The sequence below is a fragment of the Macaca fascicularis genome, chromosome 15 (genome assembly GCF_037993035.2).
Source record: "Macaca fascicularis isolate 582-1 chromosome 15, T2T-MFA8v1.1".
NCBI classification, from domain to species: Eukaryota; Metazoa; Chordata; class Mammalia; order Primates; family Cercopithecidae; genus Macaca; species Macaca fascicularis.
The window spans coordinates 62,996,195-63,020,472 of record NC_088389.1 but is presented as its reverse complement, the minus strand read 5'-3'; the positions used below and the strand labels follow the sequence as shown (position 1 = coordinate 63,020,472).

The 24,278-nt window shown below is 39.6% G+C and overlaps 1 protein-coding gene across 50 annotated transcripts in view; it reads right to left on the bottom strand.

Annotated features, from left to right (window-relative positions):
- Nucleotides 1-741: 741 nt before the first annotated feature.
- Nucleotides 742-24,278, bottom strand: part of RNF38 (ring finger protein 38) — a 146,487-nt gene continuing 122,950 nt past the window's right edge. For 30 of the 50 annotated variants that reach the window (XM_045374462.2, XM_045374463.2, XM_045374464.2 and 27 more), the window contains 8 exons: nt 23,919-24,086; nt 22,468-22,638; nt 18,751-18,912; nt 18,326-18,432; nt 16,384-16,468; nt 9,775-9,896; nt 7,272-7,371; nt 742-4,153 (listed from right to left, as the gene is read on the bottom strand). In XM_045374462.2, coding sequence (XP_045230397.2) covers nt 4,091-4,153; nt 7,272-7,371; nt 9,775-9,896; nt 16,384-16,468; nt 18,326-18,432; nt 18,751-18,912; nt 22,468-22,638; nt 23,919-24,086 — 978 coding nt within the window. In that variant the 3' untranslated portion in view covers nt 742-4,090. The remainder of the gene's footprint in view (nt 4,154-7,271; nt 7,372-9,774; nt 9,897-16,383; nt 16,469-18,325; nt 18,433-18,750; nt 18,913-22,467; nt 22,639-23,918; nt 24,087-24,278) is intronic. The other 20 variants (XM_065530350.1, XM_074017077.1, XM_074017082.1 and 17 more) reach the window with 3 other exon arrangements.

Here is a 24,278-nt window from a genome sequence, read left to right as displayed (position 1 = left end):
TGTCACCCAGGCTGGAGTGCAGTCGCACGATCTCGGCTCATTGCAACCTACGCCTTCTGGGTTCAAGCGATTTTCCTGCCTCAGCCTCCCGAATAGCTGGTATTACAGACATGTGCCACCATGCCTGGCTAATTTTTGTATTTTTAGTAGAGACGGGGTTTCACCAGGTCGGCCAGGCTGGTCTTGAACTCCTGACCTCGTGATCTGCCCAACTTGGCCTCCCAAAGTGCCAGGATTACAGGTGTGAACCACCGTACCCAGCTTTTTTTTTTTCCTTCCCTTTAGAGACAGGGTCTTCTTGCTATTGCCCAGGCTGGAGTGCAGTGGCACAAATATAGCTCACCGTAACCTCAAATTCCTGGGCTCAAGTGATCCTCCAACCTCAGACTTCTAAGTAGCTAGGACTATAGGTGTGTGCCACAAGGCCCAGCTAATTTTTAAAACAAACATTTTTGTAGAGATAGGGGTCTCACTATGTTGCTTATATATCTCTACTGTTCAAATGCATACACCACATATTTGGCTGTACTCTTTCTGCTATCTTCTTGGCCTTTATAAATATGTACCATATGTTACAATGCTAGTTACTTTTGCATTTCTAAGTTGTTTACACAAATGCAGAAATACAGAATCTGGCAGCCAGTAATTCAACCTAGCTCTATCTTCCTGCTGCTATCTCTCCATCCTCATGCATATACAACCCTTCCCCATCCCTAACACAGTGACATGAAACAACAAATGTTTTAAGTGTACATCATACATTTATTACCAACAACCCTCTCAACTCCAAAATTGGGCACAGGGATTAAAAATAAAAATTCATTGCACTACTTAGTAAAGCATTACTAGTAACTTTCATAAAAAATGTACAAACTTTGTTAAAAATTTATCAAGCCTTCAAATGATTTGGTTACAGATATTTATAATACATACATTTAAAACTATATGTTAACTGATACAATGGAATATGATTTGAGAAAATGACTCAGCAAATGATTCCGAAAAACACCCCTGTGAGCTTTCACAATCGGAAACAAACGGCAAAATGAGGTAACCAAATGTACCAACAGGGGGACAAACAGCTTTCTAATGAAAAGGCCCAAAGATATCTGCGAAAAATATTCTCACAAGTGAGTCGGTAGATCTCATTCAAAATTATTCTAAGAGGCCCAAATTTAAGAATCTTAACAAATCACATTTCAGATAGTATATAAAATCTAAATATGCTTTCACATTTTCCAGATTTTGCTCAAAAAGTTAAGGACAGAAAATCCTAATATGAGATCTTGATACCTGGAGGCCTTTTTTGAGGGGTGGGGGTTAAAAAAAAAAACACCAAAGATGACAATTCATGCCAAAAAACAAGCAAGAACCCACAAAAAACCCACAGCTGAGTTAAGATGGTAAAGCCAATATTATTTTAGGAGGAAAGAGGACGAAGGCCATGAACCAACATCTGCCTGCTATCTGGTGCATCACCCAAGGTGACAATGGCTGGGAACAAATAAACTGTTCTCTTTTGCTAGCCACAAAGCTGCTCACTGTGGCAAGCCTGAGCTGGTCAGAATACGCGTGTGTGTGTGTGTGTGTGTGTGTATTCCTGATACACACTAACCACAATAAGCAAGTCTGCACACATCTCTATGAGCCCCATGCAAAGAAAAGACATTCCCACAGAGATCAGTCACAAGAGTGCAACAATGAAATTCAAGACTTTACCAAAACAGACCCTGCTGCCTCCGAAATTGCCAACTGCCTCTCAAAAATTTACAGAAAAAGGGACATTATAAGAATTCATAGAGGGAGGGAAGAAAAGCTGCTACTCCTAGTCATTAGTACAATGTGCCGTGTTAATTAGGTATCTCTATATAAATTAGAAAAAGTGCTTTACTTGCATGCTTCAATAAAATGAATACTGAGTGTAGTAGTGTTATGTTAGATCTGTACAGATATAAATTTTTTGCAGCTATATAAAAGTGTATAAGATGGGCTTTTGCCATTTTAAACATGATTTTTTTTTCTTTAAAAAAAGATTAAACTATACGTGATTTGTATGTAGCTGATTATTATGCCAAGAATTTTGGTCTTTAACACACTTTTTATTCATCAGGAACAGGTGAGGGATATCCTAATGATTTAAAAGTAACATGTGCATTTTTACCACTGTTTAGATGTATTTCTGATGCACTGACAACCTAAGGGCAAACAGAGTGTGCAAAACCCTACGTGTACGACTAGATAGAGGCAACAGTGTCTCAAAAAGGGCAAAATTGTGCTTCTGTGAATTGACTTTACTTAACTCTAGGCTGTGATGAGCTTATAGACACTTCAAGGGAGGGCAAGCAGCATGGCAGTAACAAGTAGTTAACACTGAGTGGAAAACTGACACAGAACCAACTGAAAGTTGAGTGGGGCTGGCAGCAAGTTATCACAGTCCTGACTGGAATAATGCAGCTTGTGCTATTGCAAACAAAGCAATTACATCAACTGCAGGAAGAGGCAGACAATGTTGAAGACACTAAAAGAATGAGAAAGTAAACACTGCTGGAAAAATGACTTTAAACAATCTGAATTATGCTCAAAGAACCTACTAAAAAAAACCCCACACAGCTATGTGTTAGATCAACTAAATGAAGGTCAATTCCTGTTTAACAGCATTATTTTTTATACAAAAATCAAATCTTCATTTATACTGCAAGTATTCTGGACACCTGTTGTATTAAACTTTTCTCATTCAAACAAAAAAGGAAAAGCGATAAAACATCAAAACAAATCAGGTCTAAGGAACATGAGCTGTAACAGCACTTGATCCATCCTGAAACAGGGGTTTCGATGAGAAGCACATGTGATGAAGGAAGAACTAGACAACTTTCAGAACTGGAGTCTGGCAAGTGAATTAATATGGACAGAAATATAGCTTTCTTAAAACAATTTAGTTGCCCACAGGAGCTTGAACACAGAATACATATCAGAAGTCAAGCTGAATTAACAGATTTTGTTCTGGTGGAAGTCAACGAGGTGAGACTTCATGGAACTAGTGGTCTTCTTAGAAATATATTAATCAAATATCTTCAGAATAGACTACAAATCTAAACATTAAAAAAAAAATCACAGGTACTTTCTGTAAGAAACTGGAAATGTAAAGGAAAAAAAGTATCAACATTCAAATCATTGATTGAAATGCTAATATTGCTAACTGATAATGTATGATATTGCACCTTCTTTTTGGAAACAGCAAGTTGGAGATTTTAAAATTTCCACAACAGAATCAAAAAAATCAGGTTCATGGAGTGAGAATTTTGTTACACTTTTTTTTTTCCTTAAGTGACCTACTTAGGACCACCAATAAAGAGAAGGTGACAGCTGCCTGAAGCAAAGGAAGAAGGCTTTTCTCATTCCATTCATTGGGAGGGAAGGGGATGGAGTATTCAATGCTTGTAATTGATGCACCCTCAGCAATCAGTGTGCAACAGCAAACACAAGGGGAAAAAAACCAGTGTACAGTACTAGTGCTGTTTAAATAACACACCAGATTATACATTGCAGCATAATTAAAACTACACACACATTCTTGGTACATGCTGGTATATAGGATCTCATACACACGTTAGCTACCATGCCCTCTCACAAGTAGTTGTGCACACTCTCACACAGATACACTTATCACCAACAGTCATACGCTGCATTCATTTCCACTCACAGTTTCTGAAGGCTCTATATAAGGTAGATTGCTATATCATCTGTAGCTACCACTTTTTATAAAAGCACATGCTAAAAGATCACGTCCACTGTAATCTTGCAGCAACACTCGGAATGATCACACAAAAACCAGGGAATGTTAGTGCACACACAAAATTAAGCTAAAGAAAAAGTCTTTGGAGTTCCAATCACACGGTTAGTATAACAATCCCATAACTGTGAAGACTAATTGTAAGCTTTTATAGTTGATTAAGTCACACAGTGCAAAGAAAGGTCCATTGACCCTTTTGGTAAAGGGAGGGCTGGAAGCCACACAGATTAAGTTCAATGGATAGTCCATATATACATGTGATGAGGAACACCCAAACTAAATTTGTGCTTCTTAGGTTGGTCATTCTGAATCCCGATGCACTTCTGAAGCATCAGCTCGGCAAATTGGGCAAGTACGATTTGCCTACAAAACAAAAGGGAAAACTTGTTTAAATTGTGACATATACAATGAAACACATTAAAAGCAATGGAACTACTTTTACTTCCCACAGTTTTTACATTCTTTGTTCCTCTGAAGAGGTACAAAGCAATTTGTGTCTTTTTTTAACCCACAAAACCTCCGAATTAGCCCATGAATTTTTTTTTTTTGAGATGGAGTTTCGCTCTTGCTGCCCAGGCTGGAGTGCAATGGCATGATCTTGGCTGACTGCAACCATCGCCTCCTGGGTTCAAGCGATTCTCCTGCCTCAGCCTCCCGAGGAGCTGAGATTACAGTGCCCACCACTATGCCGGGCTAATTTTTGTATTTTAGTAGAGACAGGGTTTCACCATGTTGGTCAGGCTGGTCTCAAACTCCTGACCCTCGGGTGATCCACCCACCTCGGCCTCCCAAAGTGCTGGGATTACAGGTGTGAGCCACCACACCTGGCCGCCATGAATGATTTTTAGTAGGTCTGTTAAAATATACAAACAAGATTACATTCACCAGTTTGGACCAAGTTAACAACTGACATTAAAACACCTTGGTTAGTCTTTTTTTTTTTTTTCTTTTTTGAGACAGGGTTAAACCCTGTTGTCCACAGGAGCACAGTGGCATGATTACAGCTCATTACAGACTTGAACTCCTGGGCCTAAGTCATCCTCCTGCCTCAGCTTCCTGAGAACCTAGGATTAACAGGTGTGTGCCACCACACCCAGCCAATTTAAAAGACAAGGGTTTCACTAAGTTGCCCAGGCTGGTCTCCAACTCCAGGCCTCAAACGATCCTCCTGCTTTTGCCTCCCAAAATGCTGGGATTACATGCCTGAGCCACCATTCCTGGCCCCTTGGCTATTCTTTTTTTTTTTTTTTTTTTTTTTTTTGAGACTGAGTCTGGCTCTGTCGCCCAGGCTGGAGTGCAGTGGCCAGATCTCGGCTCACTGCAAGCTCCGCCTCCCGGGTTCACGCCATTCTCCTGCCTCAGCCTCCGGAGTAGCTGGGACCACAGGCGCCCGCCACCTCGCCCGGCTAGTTTTTTGTATTTTTTTTAGTAGAGACGGGGTTTCACCGTGTTAGCCAGGATGGTCTCGATCTCCTGACCTTGTGATCCGCCCGTCTCAGCCTCCCAAAGTGCTGGGATTACAGGCTTGAGCCACCGCGCCCGGCTGGCCCCTTGGCTATTCTTAATGGAATGAAGTCACAGAAAACATTTAGCGGTACTGAGGAAAGCCTGACTGTAAAATAGGTGACTGGATCTATACCATAGCTCTACTTACTCACCTGGTTCCCTGGCTCCTAAATTTGCTTTCTCCATTTCAACAAATGGGACCATAATTTGTGGAGTTGCTAATGCCAGAAACATAAGCATCACCTGTTCTCCTACTTCCTACAACCCATTCAGCACATAATCTTATTTCTTCTTTTTTTTTTTTTTTTTTTGAGGCGGAGTCTCGTTCTGTCACCCAGGCTGGAGTGCAGTGGCCGGATCTCAGCTCACTGCAAGCTCCGCCTCCCGGGTTCCCGCCATTCTCCTGCCTCAGCCTCCTGCGTAGCTGGGACTACAGGCGCCGCCACCACGCCCGGCTAATTTTTTGTATTTTTAGTAGAGACGGGGTTTCACTGTGTTAGCCAGGATGGTCTCGATCTCCTGACCTCGTGATCTGCCCGTCTCGGCCTCCCAAAGTGCTGGGATTACAGGCTCGAGCCACCGCGCCCGGCCACATAATCTTATTTCTGCATTATGGTAATGCTCAAATCAGTCCCTCTTTTCATCCAGTTGCCACTATCCATTCTCTGGCCCACCACGTCTTTATTCTATCTCCCTGTCTCTCAGAAATTACCTCTTCTACTCTATCCTCCAACAGTGGTCAGAAATCCTTCTAAAATAGTCTGTTATATCCTTCCCAAATGCTTTCAGGATTACATCTAAACTTCACACTTCAGAGTGGCTTCACAACAAGCTGGTCATTGATTTTCTCTCTGAACACCTTTTCTTTTCCCACTCTTCCTCACATTCCAACTATCAGCCACATGGAACTTGTGGTTTTGATTGTTCTCTGTTTGCACATGTCAGGGATTTGCACATATAATGCTTTCCTTTTAAAATACTTTAAGACTCTTTGTCTTCAGGATTGAGTTTGGGCTAAGTTAGATACTATGGAACTGTGCTCCCTCAGAACTGACTTTTAACTCTATCTTCCTCTCCAAATTGTGAGGTTACCTAGTTTTATCCAAATCAGAACATTTCATTTAAAAAATAACAAATTTGACTATATAAATTTTTTTTATAGTCATGGAGCCACTGCAACCCAGCCTATTAAAGTTCTTTTACTGTATCACGTTTTCATTCTACTGTTACAATTTGAGACTATGAAACTATTAAGAGTAAAAAAGCAGATTTTGTAAACCTTCTTTTTTAAACATTAAATAGTCAGGTGCAGTGTATAATCCCAATACTTTGGGAGGCTGAGGTGGGAGGACTGCTTGTGCCCAAGAGTTCAAGACCAGTCTGGGCAACATAGTGACACCCCGTCTCGCTTGAGCCTGGGACGTCGAGGCTACATCGAGCCATGACTGTACCACTGCACTCCAGACTGGGCGACACATCGAGACCCTGTTTCAAAAAATATATATATAAAAAAGAAGCCCCTGCAATAATTTCACCCTGGCATAGCCACTCCTATGGATTTGTGTCCTTTGTGCTTTTGTTCATATATACAAAGGAGAAAATGGTCAGAATTAAATAAAAACACTAGATGTACTATTCTCCATGCAAACCTCTGACAACAGAGCTATAATTAGGTAGCCTTCTAAATTCTCAAAGCAAACTGTGGTCTAGCAAGTTCGGGCTTTGTCCCTGTATGCCATGAGAAAGGACATACTGATTGTCGAGAGGTCATCCATTTGAGTTTTGTATAATCACTCCTATGTTGTTGACTGCAGTTAATTTTTACTGGCCTTTTCTCATTTAAAGAGATCATACTCAAAGCTGTGTTTCCATTTTGTCTTCCTGTCCACTGAGTTACGAACTTACTCTAATTAACCTATGGTCAATAAAATAGAAAAATTCAATGTCATTTCCTTTAAAGATGTTATCACTTTACCTTAAGCCATTTGTCAACACACTTGGCATGGAACTCGTGGTTACAGGGTAAGACTCTAAGTAGCTGCCTTGACTCAAAATCACACATGCATACTACACACCTAAAAAAAGCAAAAAGATCATTTAACCATAAAACCAGATGGTTTTCTATTGTTATGACTATTGAAACCTACAAGATAATTTATTCTGTTATCAAAATATCACTTAAATTTTTAAACAAAATTAACCAATACCCTGAAAAAATTGTGATGTTTTGCAGTAAGAGGGTTTTGCTTTACTAACAGATTATCACAAAAATTTCTAGTTAACATGAAGTCAATCTTAATACCAAAGATTCTATACTATTCTTTTTAAAAAAGGTGTTGGAACAACTGTATGTCCACATACAAAAGAATAAAGGTGGACCCCTACCTCATACCATATAAAAACTGACTCAAACTGATCAAAAGCTTAAGTGTTAAACGCTAAACTATTAACCTCTCAGAAGAAAACACAGTAAATCTTCATGACCTTGGATTATACAATGGTTTCTTGGAGATGACATTAAAAGCACAAGAATTAACAACAAAAAAAGAAATGCAGTTGTTCTTCAGTATCTGAGGGGGGACTGATTTCTAGGACCCACAATGGACACCAAAATCTGCAGATGTTCAAATCCTTTATATACAACGGTATAGTGTTTGTGACCTATGCACACCCTCCCATATACTTTAAAATCATTAATATACTGTAATACCTAATACAATGTAAGTGCTATGTAAATAGTTGTTATACTGTATTGTTCTTTATTTGTACTACATATTGCTCTATTTTCTATTTTTATTTTTTCCTGAATATTTTCTATCTTTGGTTGGCTGAATACAGAGGGCTGAGTGTAGGCTGAAATAAATCAAAATCAAAATTTAAACATTTTGTGCTGCAAAGGACATCACTGAAAAACTCAACAATCCACAGAATGGCAACACATATTTTTACACTTTTTATTATTCTATTCCTCAGAGATCCCTGTTCTGAGGGAAGACATTTTTGAAGATAATTTATCTGATGAGATCTATATATGTATAGAACTTCTACAACTCAATAATACAAAGACAAACCAACTTATGGAAAATGAAGCAAGGATCCAAATAGACATTTCTGAAAAAAAGGTATACAAATGGCTAGTAGCACATGAAACATTCAAGATCATCAGCTATCAGGGAAATGCAAATCAAATCTGCAGGAAATACCACTTCACAACCACTAGGCTGGCTATAATAATAATAAAAAAAATAGACAATATAGCATGATTCAAAGCCATTATTTACCTTTGGCATTATTCAATGCCAAAAGTGGAAACCCAAATGTCCATCCACTGGTAAAAATAATATGATCTATACAGTAGAATATTATTTGGCCATAAAAAGAAATGACTTACTAGTAAAAGCTACAATATAGAAAAAGTTATGCTAAGTGAAAGATGCTAAACACAAAAAGATCATATATGACCTCATTTATGTATAATCTATATAGACACAGTATAGACTGAGGATGGGGAGGAGGCACCAAGGTGAGGTAGAAATACAAAGAGTGTTGCTAGTGGGTGAAGTGGGTGAGGGGTTTCGTTTTAGGGTGATGCAACGGGTCTAAATTTGATTGTCATGATAGTTACACAGCTCTGAATATACGAAAAACCACTGAGTTGTACTTTTTAAATTATTATTATTATTTTTTTTTTGAGACAGTCTCGCTCTGTCGCCCAGGCTGGAATGCAGTGGTGTCATCTCGGCTCACTGCAACCTCCGCCTCCCGGGCTCAAGCAATTCGCCCTGCCTCAGCCTTGCGAGTAGCTGGGATTATAGGCGCCTGACACCATGCCCAGCTAATTTTTGTATTTTTAGTAGGGACAGGGTTTTGCCATGTTGGCCAGGCTGGTCTGAAGCTCCTGACCAGAGGCGATCCACCTGCCTCAGCCTCCCAAAGTGCTGGGATTACAGGTGTGAGCTACCGTGCCCGGCCTCAACTGTACATTTTAAATGGAATTTTACGGTATGTAAATTATATATCAATAAAGCTATAAAAGATCCCATACTAAGCAGAAATTTTTGGTAAGAACCTCAAACTTTATGTGCATGAAGTTTCTATCTTGTGTGAAAACATTCTAGAATGTCAATTAGAAACAGAATTGCTAAGCAACATTAAAATCCAAAACAGCCCTAACAGAACTTTCTGAGATGACAGAAATATTCTAGATCCACACCACCCAACACAGCAGCCATTAGCTAGAATGACTAAGACATTTAATTTTTCATTTAATTAGCTCTATATTGACTTATTGGACAAGTGTTGGCTTAGACTATGAAATAGAGATAACTTATCTTTATCAAAGTTATCTCTGACTCTTAAGCATTTTCTTTTAACTTTTTGTTTCCTCTCCCAACTTCTACCTTAATGACTCTTATGTTTTTATTTCATAAAGGTAGAAAAGGAAATTTAGCAGAGTGATGTCAAAAAAATGTACTTACAAAGTCTGTTCTGACTGGTGGTTGTTAGGATTGAACCGATAAGAAGGAAGTTGTTCAATATCTGCTTTAGTCAGTCCACGAGGCTTTGCCTCTCCCAGTCGCTCTGCCAGGTTTAACAGGGCCTGTAGCGGTAAAAGATGACATATTTTCATCTGTCTTTATGTTTTGCATTCCATTTTTTTTTTTTTTTTAAAGAGATGGAGTTCTGCTATGTTGCCCAGGCTGGAGTATATATAGTGGCTGTTCACAGGCATGATCATTGTGCACTGTGGCCTCAAACTCCTGTGAACTCAAACAATACTCTTGCCGCAGCCTTCTGAGTATCTGGAACTACAATTGCGTACCACCGTAGCCCTATTAAAATAATTTTTAAAATTTTTCTTATGAAAAAATCTAAACACATACAAAAGTAGAAAAGCAACGTTAATGAACCTTGATCTATCCATTACGCAGGTCAGTAGTCCATGGCTAATCTTTTATCTATTACCATCTATCCTAAAGCTCACATTATTTTAAAACAAAACTGAAAGATGGTATCATTTCATTAGTATCAAGTGCATCTGTAAAACAAAGTAACTTTGACCCTGTGAGCTAGATAATTCTTTGTTATGGGAGCTGGCCTGGGTACTATAGGATGTTTTGCAGCATCCCTGGCCTCCCTCTGCTCTCTTAGTGCCAGTTAACAACCCCCCAGCTGTAACAATCAAAAATGTCTCCACACATTCCCAAATATCTTCGGGAGACAAACTGTCCCCAGGTTGAGAATCGCTGCTCTAAAAAGATAGACTTTTTAGAATATAACCACAATGACATCATCACACCTAACATATTAACACTAATTCTTTAACATCAAATGGACCAATTAACGTTCAAATGTCTTTGTTTCAATTCAAAGCTTTAAAAAGTAGTTTGTTCAAATAAGGATCCAAACAAATCCATAACTTACCATGGCTTAATACGTCTCAAGTCTCTTTTTCACTCTTAAATTTGAAGAAACCAGGTTAATGAGCTGTAGAAATTCCCAGTTTGAAATGTGCTAAATGAACCTCCCATCCCTGACCCACTGGGTTTAACAAATTTCTTGTCCCCTTGTCCTATAAATAGGTAGATGTGAAAACTTTTACCATAAGGCCCATCATGTCTAGTGGTTATGTTAGCAGCCAATGATGGAATACTGTCTAGATCCATTAATTCATTAAGAATGGGTAAAATGGTAATATTCTAATTTTATCATTCTTCATTTATTAGAATGCCTAATATTAAACAATACTCAGAATTTAGGTAGAATAGGATGAGACCACCTAATTTCTTTTTTTTTTTTTTGAAGTATCCACTATCAACTCATGAACTTTAATATATTTGATGTGTTTCAATATTGTAATTATTATGCCTCTTTTTTTTTTTTTTTTTTGAGTCAGAGTCTTGCTTTATCCTCAGGCTGGAGTGCAATGGCATGATCTCGGTTCACTGCAACCTCCGCCTCCTAGGTTCAGGCGATTCTCTTGCCTCCTCCTCCTGAGTAGCCGCCACCCAGCTAATTTTTTGTATTTTTTATTTTTTAGTAGAGAAAGGGTTTTGCCATGTTGGCCAGGCTGGGCTTAAACTCCTGACCTCAAGTGATCCACCTGCCTTGGCCTCCCAAAGTGCTGGAACTACAGGAGTGAGCTACTATGCCCAGTCAATTATTATGCTTATTGATTTTACATCAGTACCTCCTTTCCTTAATGACTCTAATAACTCATTTGGTTTATCCCACAATTAGTCTGCCTTTTGTGGACTGCTTTTCTCCATTTTTCAGGTTGCCCCAGTGTTAACAGAATGGGTAACAAATAATGATAGATAAGAGAAACAGAATTAACTTCCCCAAATGTCAATAATTAATGTGGTAATAACTGTGTGTGTTTTATTATGATACCAGAACTCTGCTTCTGTGTCAACATTATTTAGATAATTGCATCATCTAAATAATTTGTTCCCCTTTCACTAGCTCCCTAGCCCTTCTAAATGCTGGAATAGAAAGTAAATTGCCAGGCTGCACATGGTGGCTCAAGCCTGTAATCCCAGCACTTTGGGAGGCTGAGGCAGGCAGATCACTTGAGGTCAGGAGTTTGAGACCCACCTGGTCAACACAGTGAAACCCCATCTCTACTAAAATTACAAAAAAATTAGCTGGGCATGGTGGCGTGCACCTGTAAGCTCAGCTACATGGGAAGCTGAAGGAGGAGAATCACTTGAACCCAGGAGGCAGAGGTTGCAGTGAGCCGAGACTGCGCCATTGCACTCCAAGCCTGGGTGACAAAGCGAGACTCCATCTTAAAAAAAAAAAAAAAAGTAAATTGCCAAATCGATGGTGATTACAATATATAAAATTTAGATAAAACTTATTGTATCGGCCGGGCGCGGTGGCTCAAGCCTGTAATCCCAGCACTTTGGGAGGCTGAGACGGGCGGATCACGAGGTCAGGAGATTGAGACCATCCTGGCTAACACGGTGAAACCCCGTCTCTACTAAAAATACAAAAAACTAGCCGGGCGAGGTGGCGGGCACCTGTAGTCCCAGCTACTCAGGAGGCTGAGGCAGGAGAATGGCGTGAACCCGGGAGGCGGAGCTTGCAGTGAGCTGAGATCCGGCCACTGCACTCCAGCCTGGGTGACAGAGCGAGACTCCGTCTCAAAAAAAAAAAAACAAACTTATTGTATCATTGATAATGATCTTTTATATCTCATATATACCATGGTACACAAAGGTCAACAATTTATGACAATAAAATATGTTAAGTTCTTACAGTATAAAGACTACACAGGCATATTTCATTTTACTGCACTTTGCTTTACTGCATGCCACAGATACTACCTTTTTAAAACAAAAACAAAAAATTAAAGGTGTGTGGCCACCCCACGTTGAGCAAATCTATTAATTCAACTTTTCCAACAGTCATGTCATTTCATATCTTGGTGCTACATTTTGGTAATTCTCACAGCATTTCAAACTTTTTCATTATTTTATATCTGCTATAATGTTCTCTGATCTTTGACGTTACTATTGTACTTGCTTTGTGGTACCACAAACTGCACTTGTATAAGACAGAAAGAACACTTAATTGATAAATGTTGGGTATTCTGACTACTCCACTGACCAACTGGCTATTCACCCATCTCTCCCTCTCCTGGGGTATTCCTAGTCTTTGAGACACAACAATATTGAAGTTATGCCAATTAATAACCCCACAATGGCCTCTAATTGTTCAAGTGAAAGAGTCACATGTATCCCACTTTAAAAACTAGGAATGATTGGCTGGGCATCCTGGCTCACTCCTGTAATCCCAGCACTTTGGGGAGGCCGAGCGGCTAGGTCACGAGGTCAGGAGATCGAGACCATCCTGGCTAATACGGTGAAACTCTGTCTCTACTGAAAATACAAAAAATTAGCCGGGCGAGGTGGCGGGCACCTGTAGTCCCACCTACTCGGGAGGCTGAGGCAGGAGAATGGTGTGAACCCAGGAGGCGGAGCTTGCAGTGAGCCGAGATCGTGCCACTGCACTCCAGCCTGGGCGACAGAGCAAGACTCTGTCTCAAAAAGCAAAACAAAAACTAGAAATGATTAAGCTTGGTAAGAAAGGCATGTCAAAGCCAAGACAGGCCAAAATGTAGGCCTCTTGTGCCAAACCAGTAACCAAGTCCTAAACGCAAAGGCAAAGTTCGAACAGAAAAAGTGCCATTCTCACTGGGCACAGTGGCTCATGCCTGTAATCCCAACACTCGGACTAGCCTTGGGCAAAATGGCAAAACCTTTCTCTGCAAAAGAGAAAAAAAAAGCACAAAAATTAGCCAAGTGTGGTGGTGTGCGTCTACTGTCTCAGCTACTTAGCAGGCTGAGGTGGGAGAATCGCTTGAGCCTGGGAGGTCAAGGCTGTAGTGAGCTGAGATGGTGGCACTGCACTCCAGCCCGGGTGACAGAGTGAGACCCTGTCTCCAAAAAAAAAAAAAGAAAAAGAAAAAGAAAAAACAGAAAAGCCACTCCAGTGAATGCACGAGTAAGAAAGCAAAGCAGCTATACTGCTGATATGGAAAGTCTGAGTGATAGGGATAGAAAATCCAACCAGCCACAACATTCTCTTTAGCCAAAGCCTAATCCAGAACAAGGCCCTGTCTTTAATTCTATCAAGGTTGAGAGAGAGGTGAGGAAGCTGCAGAGGAAAAGTTGGAAGCTAGCAGAGGCTGGTTCATCAAGTTTAAGGAAAGAAGCCATCTTTATAACAACAAAGTTCAAGGTGAAGCAGGAAATGCTGATATAGAAGCTGTAGTAAGTTATCCAGAAGCTCTATCTAAGATCACTGATGAAAGTGAATACACTAAACAATAGATTTTCAATGTAGATAGAACAGCCCCATATTGGAAGAGAATGCCATCTAAGATTTTCATAGCTAGAAAGGCAATGCCTGGCTTCAAAAAACAGGCTGACTCTTTTGTTGGGGCTAATACAGCTGGTGACTGCAGGTTGAAGCCAATGCTCATTTGCCATTCTCTGGGCCCTTAAGAAATTATGCTAAATCTACTCTGCCCAGTAATAAAGCCTGGATGACAGAACGTCTGTTTACAGTATGATTTACAGAATATTTTAAGACCACTTTTGAGACCCGTTCAAGAAAAAAAGATTCCTTTCAAAATACTACCGCTCAAGTGCTCTGATTAAGATGTACAAAGAGATGCATGCTGTTTTCCTGCCAACAAAACATTCACTCTGCAGCCCATGGAAAAAGGGTTCTTTTCTCTACATTCTTGCCAATACTTACTTTTTGATAACAGCCATCCTAACAGGTGTGTGAAGTGGTATTTTATTGTGGTTTTGATTTACATTTCCCTGATTGCAATGTTGAGCACCTTTTCATATCCCTGGTTGGACATTTTGTGTCTTCTTTGAAAAATGTCTATTCAGGTCCTCCACCCATTTTTTTTAAATTGGGTTATTCATTTTTTTTGCTACTGAGTTGTGTAAGTTCCTTGTATATTTTAAATATTAACCCCTTTATCGGATGTTTACTTTTCATATTTTCTCCTAACCTGTAGATTGCCTTTCATTTTGTTTCTTTCTTTTGCGGTACAGAAGCCTTTTAGTTCAATGTAGTCCTAGTTATTTATTTTAGCTTTTGTTGCCTGTGCTTGTGGTGTGATGGCCAAAAAACCAATGCCATGGCCAATATCAAGGAGCTTTTCCCCTGTTTTCTGTAAGCACTTTTATCATTTCAGATATTAAGTTTAGGTCTTTAATCCATTTTGAGTTAACTTTCATGTATGGTGTAAAGGTCCAGTTTCATTCTTTTGCAGGTGGATATCCAGTTTTCCCAACACCATCTCTTTTTGTTTTGTTTTTTTTTTCTCTTTTTCAGACAGAGTCTTGCTCTGTCACTCAGCCTGGCGTGCAATGGTGTGATCTTGGCTCACTGTAGCCTCCGCTTCCCAAGTTCAAGTGATTCTCCTGTCTCAACCTCTCGAGTAGCTGGGATTACAGGCACCCACCACCACGTCTGGCTAATTTTTGTATTTTTATAGAAACGGGGTTTCACCATGTTGGCCAGGCTCGCCTCGAACTCCTGACCTCAGGTGATTTGCCCGCCTTGGACTCCCAAAATGCTGGGATTACAGGGTGAGCCACTGCGCTCAGCCTCCCAACACCATTTCTTAAAGAGGCTATCCTTTCCCCATTGTGTCTTCTTGGTGGCCTTGTCAAAAATTGGCCGACTGTTGTACTCCTTTCTATTCACGGTTCCTAAAGTTCAGAACATGCATGGTTTTATAATTTATCGCCTGACCTATTACAACACCTAAATAGGTTTCCTTGTCACCATTTTTTAACTTCACAGTACTGGCAGAGTTTGGACTCTTAACGAGTACTGATGACATAAAGCACCAAAAACACTTAGTGGCTCCTTCCTCCCCCATAATATTCAAAATTATGTCCACTCTGTAACAAGCACTGAAGGACAACCAATTAAGCTTTCCAATCAAATGCCGATTTTCTCCCTTTTACTTTAACCACAGACCATCTGTTGATTCTCAAGAATGTCCAGCACTTCTCTGCCTCAATCTTAAAGATGAAAAAGCTTCTACATTATTTAAGATCTAGCTCAAACGTTTTGGCTTCCACAAAATCTTTTCAGCACATCTCATCAAAATTCAGTTTTCTCATTTGCATTCTCATCGGAATTGTACGTAATTCTAATAGAGCACCAATCTACCTGTTATCATAGCTATGTGGTAGTACATATTCAAATATCCTTAAAGATGTTAAATCATTTTTATGACATGTTTGTATCTTGAAATGCACAAAGAGTTTACCTAATAAATGTTTAGATCAAGCTTGTCGAACACATGGCCTGCATGCAGCCCAGGATGGCTTTGAATGTGGCCCAACACAAATTGATAAACTTTCACAAAATATTATGAGATTTATTTTTTGCAATGTTTTAAAAGGTTACTGGCTACTATTAGTGTATCTTACGTGTGGCCCAGGAAGTGAAAAGATTGGCCGCCTGTGGTTTAAAGAGTTAAGTAGAATAATACTTTCATGCACACAATACTCCCCAAATTAATTCACAATTCGTCTACTAACCTCGTAATTTTCTACTTCTCCATCTTCTACATCTAATTCAAAGCTGAAAGTTGGGCCCACTGCAGGTGGCACTGGAAGCATTGATCTGCAGTGAAAACAATCACACTAGCATTGAATATGTTAGTACATTAATTCAATGAACAGGACAGGGAGGACAAAGGCCAGTGCTATAAGGATGAAGAATGGTCAGTGTTAATCTGAAAAATTTAACAAAACATATGCAAGAACTGTAAAATAAAAACTGCAAACATATTGCTACAATAACTTAAAGGTGAATAAACAGACATACACCACATAAGACGACGACTCAGTATCATTAAGATGTCACTTTCTCCTTAAAATAACCTATAAATTCCATGCAATACCTACCAAGATTGCAGCAAGCACTTAAGTAAAAACTCACATGCTGATTTAAAAATTTATAAGGAACTGCAAAAGACCTTAAACTAAACATTTTGAGAACAAAATCGGGAGACAAACTAGATCTGACATTAAGATAGAAAGAGAGAGAAAATGGTGAGAGAGAGGAAGGAAGGAAGGAAAAACTATGACAACAGTGTGGTAACATAGGCACGTGGCCTTCTGGTATAAAAACCGTATTTCCTAGCTTTCCTTAGAAAGTAATTATAGACATGTGACTAAGTTACGGCCAATGTGATACAGAGGCAGGGGTTATACGTGCAACTTCTGGGACATATCCTTGAGAGGAGCAGGTAGGCAGAGGTATCTATTTTTATTTTTGCTAGGTGGAATGTCATATGACTAGAGCCTGAGAGGCCACCTTAGATCTTGTACAGGAAGCCATTAACATTGTTCATAGTCACAGGGCTAACAAATCATCGTTGAGCTGCCTACTTCTAGACTTTATTACATGAGAGAGAAATAAAGAATTACTCGCAGGGCACAGTGGCTCACACCTGTAATCCCAGCACTTTGGGAGGGCAAGACAGGCAGATTACCTGACATCAGGAGTACGTGACCAGCCTGGCCAACATGGTGAAACCCCATCTCTACTGAAAGTACATAAATTAGCTGGGCATGGTGGTGCCCGCCTGTAATCCCAGCTACTTGGGAGGCTGAGACAGGAAAATCACTGGAACCTGGGGGCCAGAGGTTGCAATGAGCCAAAACTGCACCACTGCACTCCAGCCTGGGCAACAGAGTGAGACTCTGTCTAAAGAAACAAACAAAAAAAACCCTACCATGTGTACCACCCATGGGAATTTCTTTTGTTTGTTTTTTTTTTTGAGACGGAGTCTCGCTCTGTCGCCCAGGCTGGAGTGCAGTGGCCGGATCTCAGCTCACTGCAAGCTCCGCCTCCCGGGTTTACGCCATTCTCCTGCCTCAGCCTCCCGAGTAGCTGGGACTACAGGCGCCCACCACCTCGCCCGGCTAGTTTTTTCTATTTTTTTTTTAGTAGAGACGAGGTTTCACCGGGTTAGCCAGGATGGTCTCGATCTCCTGACCTCGTGATCCGCCCGTCTCGGCCTCCCAAAGTGCTGGGATTACAAGCTTGAGCCACCGCGCCCGGCCCACCCATGGGAATTTCTGTTACAGACCAACTTAACCCAAACAGAGTAGTTCTAAGACATAGAAATAATTTTTCTCCTTTCCCCCTAAGAAAAACAGCACTAAAAGCTGAATAATCAAGGCTGGTGGTAAGTGTTATCAGTTGTAAAAGAGGCAAAAATCTTAACCTTTTCTGCTTCTTGATTTGTTAAACCTATTTTCTGGCTCACAGATTTCTTCCTTCCCCACTTCTCCTATGTTACCGTTCTTCTCTTTCTTTCAGCCTTAACTGGCTCCTCCCACTCCACCTTTTAACGTTAAGTAAAAACAAATAACTACCACACTGAAAGCTATAGACCACAGAGAAGACATTCATAAAGGAAACAGAATCTTAAGAGTTTCAAAATTCAGAAATCATTAAGAAAGAACTTACAACACATATGGCAGTAAGCTGGGATGATAAGGGGGAGGTGGTATTGGCTGCTGGGATCGGTATCTACTACGTCCTGTGAGCCTCCGAGGCATAAATGGAGGATAAGGCTGCAGGGGGAAAAATGTTAAAAAGATTTAGGATCACTCTACATTTACAAATAATCTGTCAAAATAATTTAAAAAAGACTTAAACAGTAAAGTTTTTTTATTGTTCAAGGTTTTTAATATTCCTTAAATACTAACTTATTAATGGATGCAGCAACCATTTTAAACCATACACTCAGGTGTATTTCTAAATATAACTTTCCAACTGAATGCTGTCAAGAATACATATAATTCTAAATATGGTGAATTATACTAAAACATAACTCAGAACCAATCAGTTGCCAAAGCAAGTAATTAACATAGTACTGTATGAAAACTTACTACTCCAAAGGACACCTCCTGATGCAAAGGATCATGTGTTAAGAACTGCAAAGGAGCTGATGGAGGTAATGTTGGGGGGTGGGCTGATGGAGGGTAAGTAAAACCTCCTACTGGAAGATGTTCTCCTAAGAGTTCCACTTCATTTTCTATCCTTTGCAGAGGCTGAGGAGAGAGAGAAAAAGAAAAACAACTTCCTGTGTTTAGATTATGCTTTATAATAACCACAAATTTAAAATCTCAATGTCTCTAAGGCCATGCATCTCTTGATGTTCACATTAATCTAAAATTCATACAAGTAAACATACAGACTACAGTAAAATATTCCTAATTTTAATTTCAACAAGGTTTAAAACATGTTATTAAACATTTCCATTATCCTCTATTAATTTTACTATGTGAACCTTCTCTTAAAATGAGAAGGCAAAAAGTCATCAAGTAAGCCAATTATTAGAAAATTAAAATTATTTTTTCAGTCATAGCACCTTGACCTAAAGGATTTTCAGACACTTAACCTTTCACAGATGAAACAAAATAGAATGTGCATTTATAAATCAGAAACAGGGCTAAATGAGATATTGTACAGAGGCATTATGCTGTGCAGAAAGATTATGGGCTTCTGGACATTAGAATCTTGGTACTGTCACCAATCAGCCATGTAACTTTTAGATAAATTACTTAATCTGAACCTCAGTACTGTCAACTATAAAACGGGCATGTTCACAGACTACTTCAAGTGTGTGGCGAACACTGAAGCAATGTAGTGCTATGCAAAGCACACAGAAGATATGTATTCTTTTTTTTTTGAAATAACAGCTCGGCTGGGGGCGGTGGCTCATGCCTGTAATCCCAGCACTTTGGGAGGCCGAGGCCAGTGGATCACCTGAAGTCAGGAGTTTGAGACTAGCCTGGTCAACAATGTAAAACCCTGTCTCTACTAAAACTACAAAAATTAGCTGGCTGTGGTGGTGGACGCCTGTAATCCCAGCTACTGGGGAGGCTGAGGCAGGAGAATCGCTTGAATCCGGCAGACAGAGGTTGCAGTGAGCTGAGATCACACCATTGCACTTCAGCCTGGGCAACGAGAGGGAGACTCCGTCTCAAACAAAAACAAAAAAGCCCCAACACGAAAACAAAAAACAGTTCATTGAGATATAACTGACATATGATAAAAGGAATTCAACTGAATGGATTTTTGGTATATTCACAGTTACGTAACCATCACCACTATCTAATTCCAGAACATTTTCATCACCCCAAAAAGAAACTGTATACCCATTATCATTCAATCCCCATTCCCCCAAGTCTTCAGCTTTCCTTTATTTATTTTTGAGAGAGTCTTGCTCTTCTTGCCCAGGCTGGAGTGCAGCGGTGCCATCTTGGCTCACTGCAACCTCTGCCTCCTGGGTTCAAGCAATTCTCCTGCCTCAGCCTCCTAAGTAGCTGGGACTAGGGGCGCTCGCCACTACACCTGGCTAATTTTTTGTATTTTTAGTGGAGACAGGGTTTCACCGTGTTAGCCGGGATGGTCTCAATCTCCTGACTTGGTAATCCACCGCGCATGGCCCAGCTTTCCATTTTTATGTATTTGCTTATTCTACACATTTCATGTAAACGGAACCAGTTCATTTAAATAAGCAAGAAGCTGTGTCTACCTTCTCTGCTTAGCATAATGCTTTCAAGGCTCACCTGTTTTGTGGATTTTATCAATGCTTCACTCCTTTTTATAGTATTACATTGCATGGATGTACCACTCTTTCCTCATCTGTTTATCAGTTGATGGACATTTGGGTTGTCCACTCTTTGACTATTAGGAATACCGCTATTACCACATTGTGTACACATTTTCGTGCTGATGTTTTCAATTGAATTCTCTTAGGCACATTTTTTTTTTTTTTTTGAGACGGAGTCTCGCGCTGTCGCCCAGGCTGGAGTGCAGTGGCCGGATCTCAGCTCACTGCAAGCTCCGCCTCCCGGGTTCACGCCATTCTCCTGCCTCAGCCTCCCGAGCAGCTGGGACTACAGGCGCCCACCACCTCGCCCGGCTAGTTTTTTCTATTTTTTTTTTTAGTAGAGACGAGGTTTCACCGGGTTAGCCAGGATGGTCTCGATCTCCTGACCTCGTGATCCGCCCGTCTCGGCCTCCTAAAGTGCTGGGATTACAGGCTTGAGCCACTGCGCCCGGCCAGGCACATTTATTTTTAAACACTAGTCTGACTTCTTCCCTTAGTTACAGAATAGCAACATGTTATTCAAATGTAAGTAAATACTAAGCTTTAATCTGGAAGCCTATGCAGGCTTGAGAGAAATCACAATTGCTTACACTATGACAACACTAGTGAAAACTAAGTCTTGATATGGCTATGTGACTGGACCTTTAAAACAACTGCAAATTTAGATACAAGTGATAGCTAAATTTTGCTTTAGCTTTGAACTCCCAGATACAGGAAGCTGAGAAGGAGACTATCCTGGCACAAATCCTATCCTAATTCCAAGAAAAGATTATCTTGCGGAAGCAATTCTACCTTTTCTGATGAGCCAAACTTGTGTCATAATTGCTTCTAGAGTTTTCAGGACAGCAGCCTCTTTGGTACCCAGCATAGTATAGAAATCCTTAGTAAACAAACTCTGCTATAATAAACTGTCAAGTTCTTTCCACAGAACTGACACTTGAGTCTTCCACTTGAGTCATTTCTATAGGTTATCTCTCCTGTTTCTCCTTAATGTCTGATGGTTCTGATGCTGAACCTGGCCTATCAAAACAACTGGACCTTTTTTCCTGTGCCCTTCTTTGTACTTATGTAGTACTTACATCTATCTCCCAGTGTCCCAAAATGATATGCCTCTCAACTATATCCCAGTCCCAAGACAGAATTAACTATGTTAATAGACTACCTCATCTGCTTTTCATCACAACATAGTGAAAAAATCAGGCCTTCAGAAAAAGTAACTGAAGTTCAGAAAGGTTAATTTCCTTGCCTAAATGAATACAAATATTATTCTAACAAGTATTAACAATTTAATATTTTCATTTTCCAATTTAGAACCACATAAAAAGAAAAAAAAAAAACCAACTAAAAACTTTTCTTCAGATTTACTTCCTGAAGGACTGCAGATGCAATAGAACACAAATTTAGACAAGTGACATTAAAATAACTAGAAAAATTTAAGAAACCAGAAATTTAAGGTAAATGTTTATACTAATTTGTATATGTTTGGATTCCTTTAATTTTTTTAAGAACCAGAAGAATGCCTAAGTTATTATGTTTGTTTGTTTGTTTATTTTGGAGACAGAGTCTCACTCTGTTGCCCAGGCTGGAGTGCAGTGGCATGATCTTGGCTCACTGCAACCCTGCCTCCTGGGTTCAAGCGATTCTCATGCCTCATCCTCCTGAGTAGCTGGAATTATAGGCATGTGCCACAATGCCCGGCTAATTTTTGTATTTTTAGTAGAAACAGGGTTTCACCATTTTGGCCAGGCTGGTCTTGAACTATAGATCCTAGGTGATCTGCCTGCCTCAACCTCCCTGTTGGGATCACAGGCGTGAGTCTCTGCACCTGGCCAAGTTACTATGTTTAAGTGTGCCATTTAAACATAGTAACTTAGGCATTCTTCTGGTTCTTAAATCCACTAAGGTTATATGCCTGGCCTAAACATTTTGAAAAAATTAAAAATTAGTTAAAAACTAAACATTCTGACGTAATAGTAGAGATACCTACCGATCGTGATTGCTGTGTTTGGAAAGGGACAAACTGGCCTGGTGGTGGCAAATGAGGAGGATGATGGGGAGAAAGGTGAGGAGGATGTATAAGAAATGGATCACTAGAAATAAGGGGTGGGAATGCAGCATATGGTACTGGTAAGTGCTGAACTGAACATGCCTGAAGCATCTGTAAGAGAAACCGTTACAGTTTGGTTAAAAATATCAGAATATATAATTAATTTAAAAGGATTGTGAGATTAAAATCTGTCATTGTCACACCTCTCCCAAAATCATGAAAATGTTTTTAATAGCTAATATTAACAATGAAATACTAGTGTATTTTTATCTACTAGTAAAGTAATGGTACTAATAATTATTCTGTATTTTATATAATTTTCACAAATTGGTTGAAATACTTTAGCCTTTTAAACATCTATGAAACAGGGTGCGGGGGGAGAGGAGGAAGTGCTGCATAGAAGAGGAAACTCTAGTTGGTTTAAGATGTAGCAAACACTACTGATATTTCAAGAAACTCCCCTTTTCAATCCTGTAGAAATCTTTTTCTTCCTACGATTTTCATAAGAGCACAACTCTCAACTAATTGTCCTATAATCTCTCAGTATTTTAGTTAGCAAATTTGGTACAATGTTTCTATTACTGAGAAACCAAGCTTGAGTAAATTAATCTGTTAAGTTAGTATTGGTGTAAGTGTGCATTTTAATCTCACATTCAGAGCAAGGTATTAAGAGTTATATTTAAATTTTGCTAAGTGATCTCCTTTGAAGACATTATTGACCTTGGATACATCATTTAAATACAGCGCCCCCATTTCTGAAAGGAGGCTGAACTGAGATTAAAGATTAAAGGACAAAGCATAAGCTTCAGAGGCAAGAAAAAAAAAAGTCAGTGTGAATCTCTACTCTCTTATACTAGCTGTCTCTATGACACTAAGCAAGTCATTTAACTTTCCAGATTCAGCGACTAGAAAATGGGGGATGATGCTACTTTCATCATAGGTTTCATACAGTAAGGAATAAGACAAAGCACTCAAAGTGCCCATTAAAACTCAGTAAGTGCTGAGACTCTTAAGTGTTGAACAATAAGATCTCTGAGACTTAGGCTGACCTTCATTGGCTTTAATTATAAACGGTGCTGACATATGAGAAAACATGGTTTGACCCTCAGGATATTAAAATATGTATAAGTTAATTAATGTAAAAATACATCAGGTTATAAAGTTAATTTTATTAAATGGTTACTATAAGGATACTATAGAGATTTTTATTGCAATAAAATTGACCTTTTTACTTGAAAGTAAAACTACAGATAGTCTCTTAAATTTTGTTTGCTTATATAATGCAGTTAGCCCCTCTAAAGAGGGTTTCCAGAGTCAGTTAAGTTACAAAACCAAATTCAGGGTGGTGTGCTTAATAGTAGTATCTAATGAGAACAAAGATACAGACTTACTGGAGGAGGCACACTACAGACAGGGAGGTGCTGTCCGCTGAAAACCACAGAGCATCCTGGGACCTGCTGTGTACTACAAGCAGGGATGTGCTGGCCTGTGCAGAGTGGAATTCCATGTGGTGCCACTGTTGTTACTGTGTAAGAAACAGGGACTGTTCCTTGATGGAGCTTTAAAGGAAAAAACAAATGAACAAACTTTAGCTGTTTAGATAAAATGTTAACTATTCAAAATCAACATTTGGTCATTTATTGGCTCCTCTCTCAGCTACACAGATTTTCACAACGTACTCTCCAATAGTTTCGACCAGAATATTCATTGTCTTTGTATGAGAGAGTTGACTATTTCAAGAGTATATACTA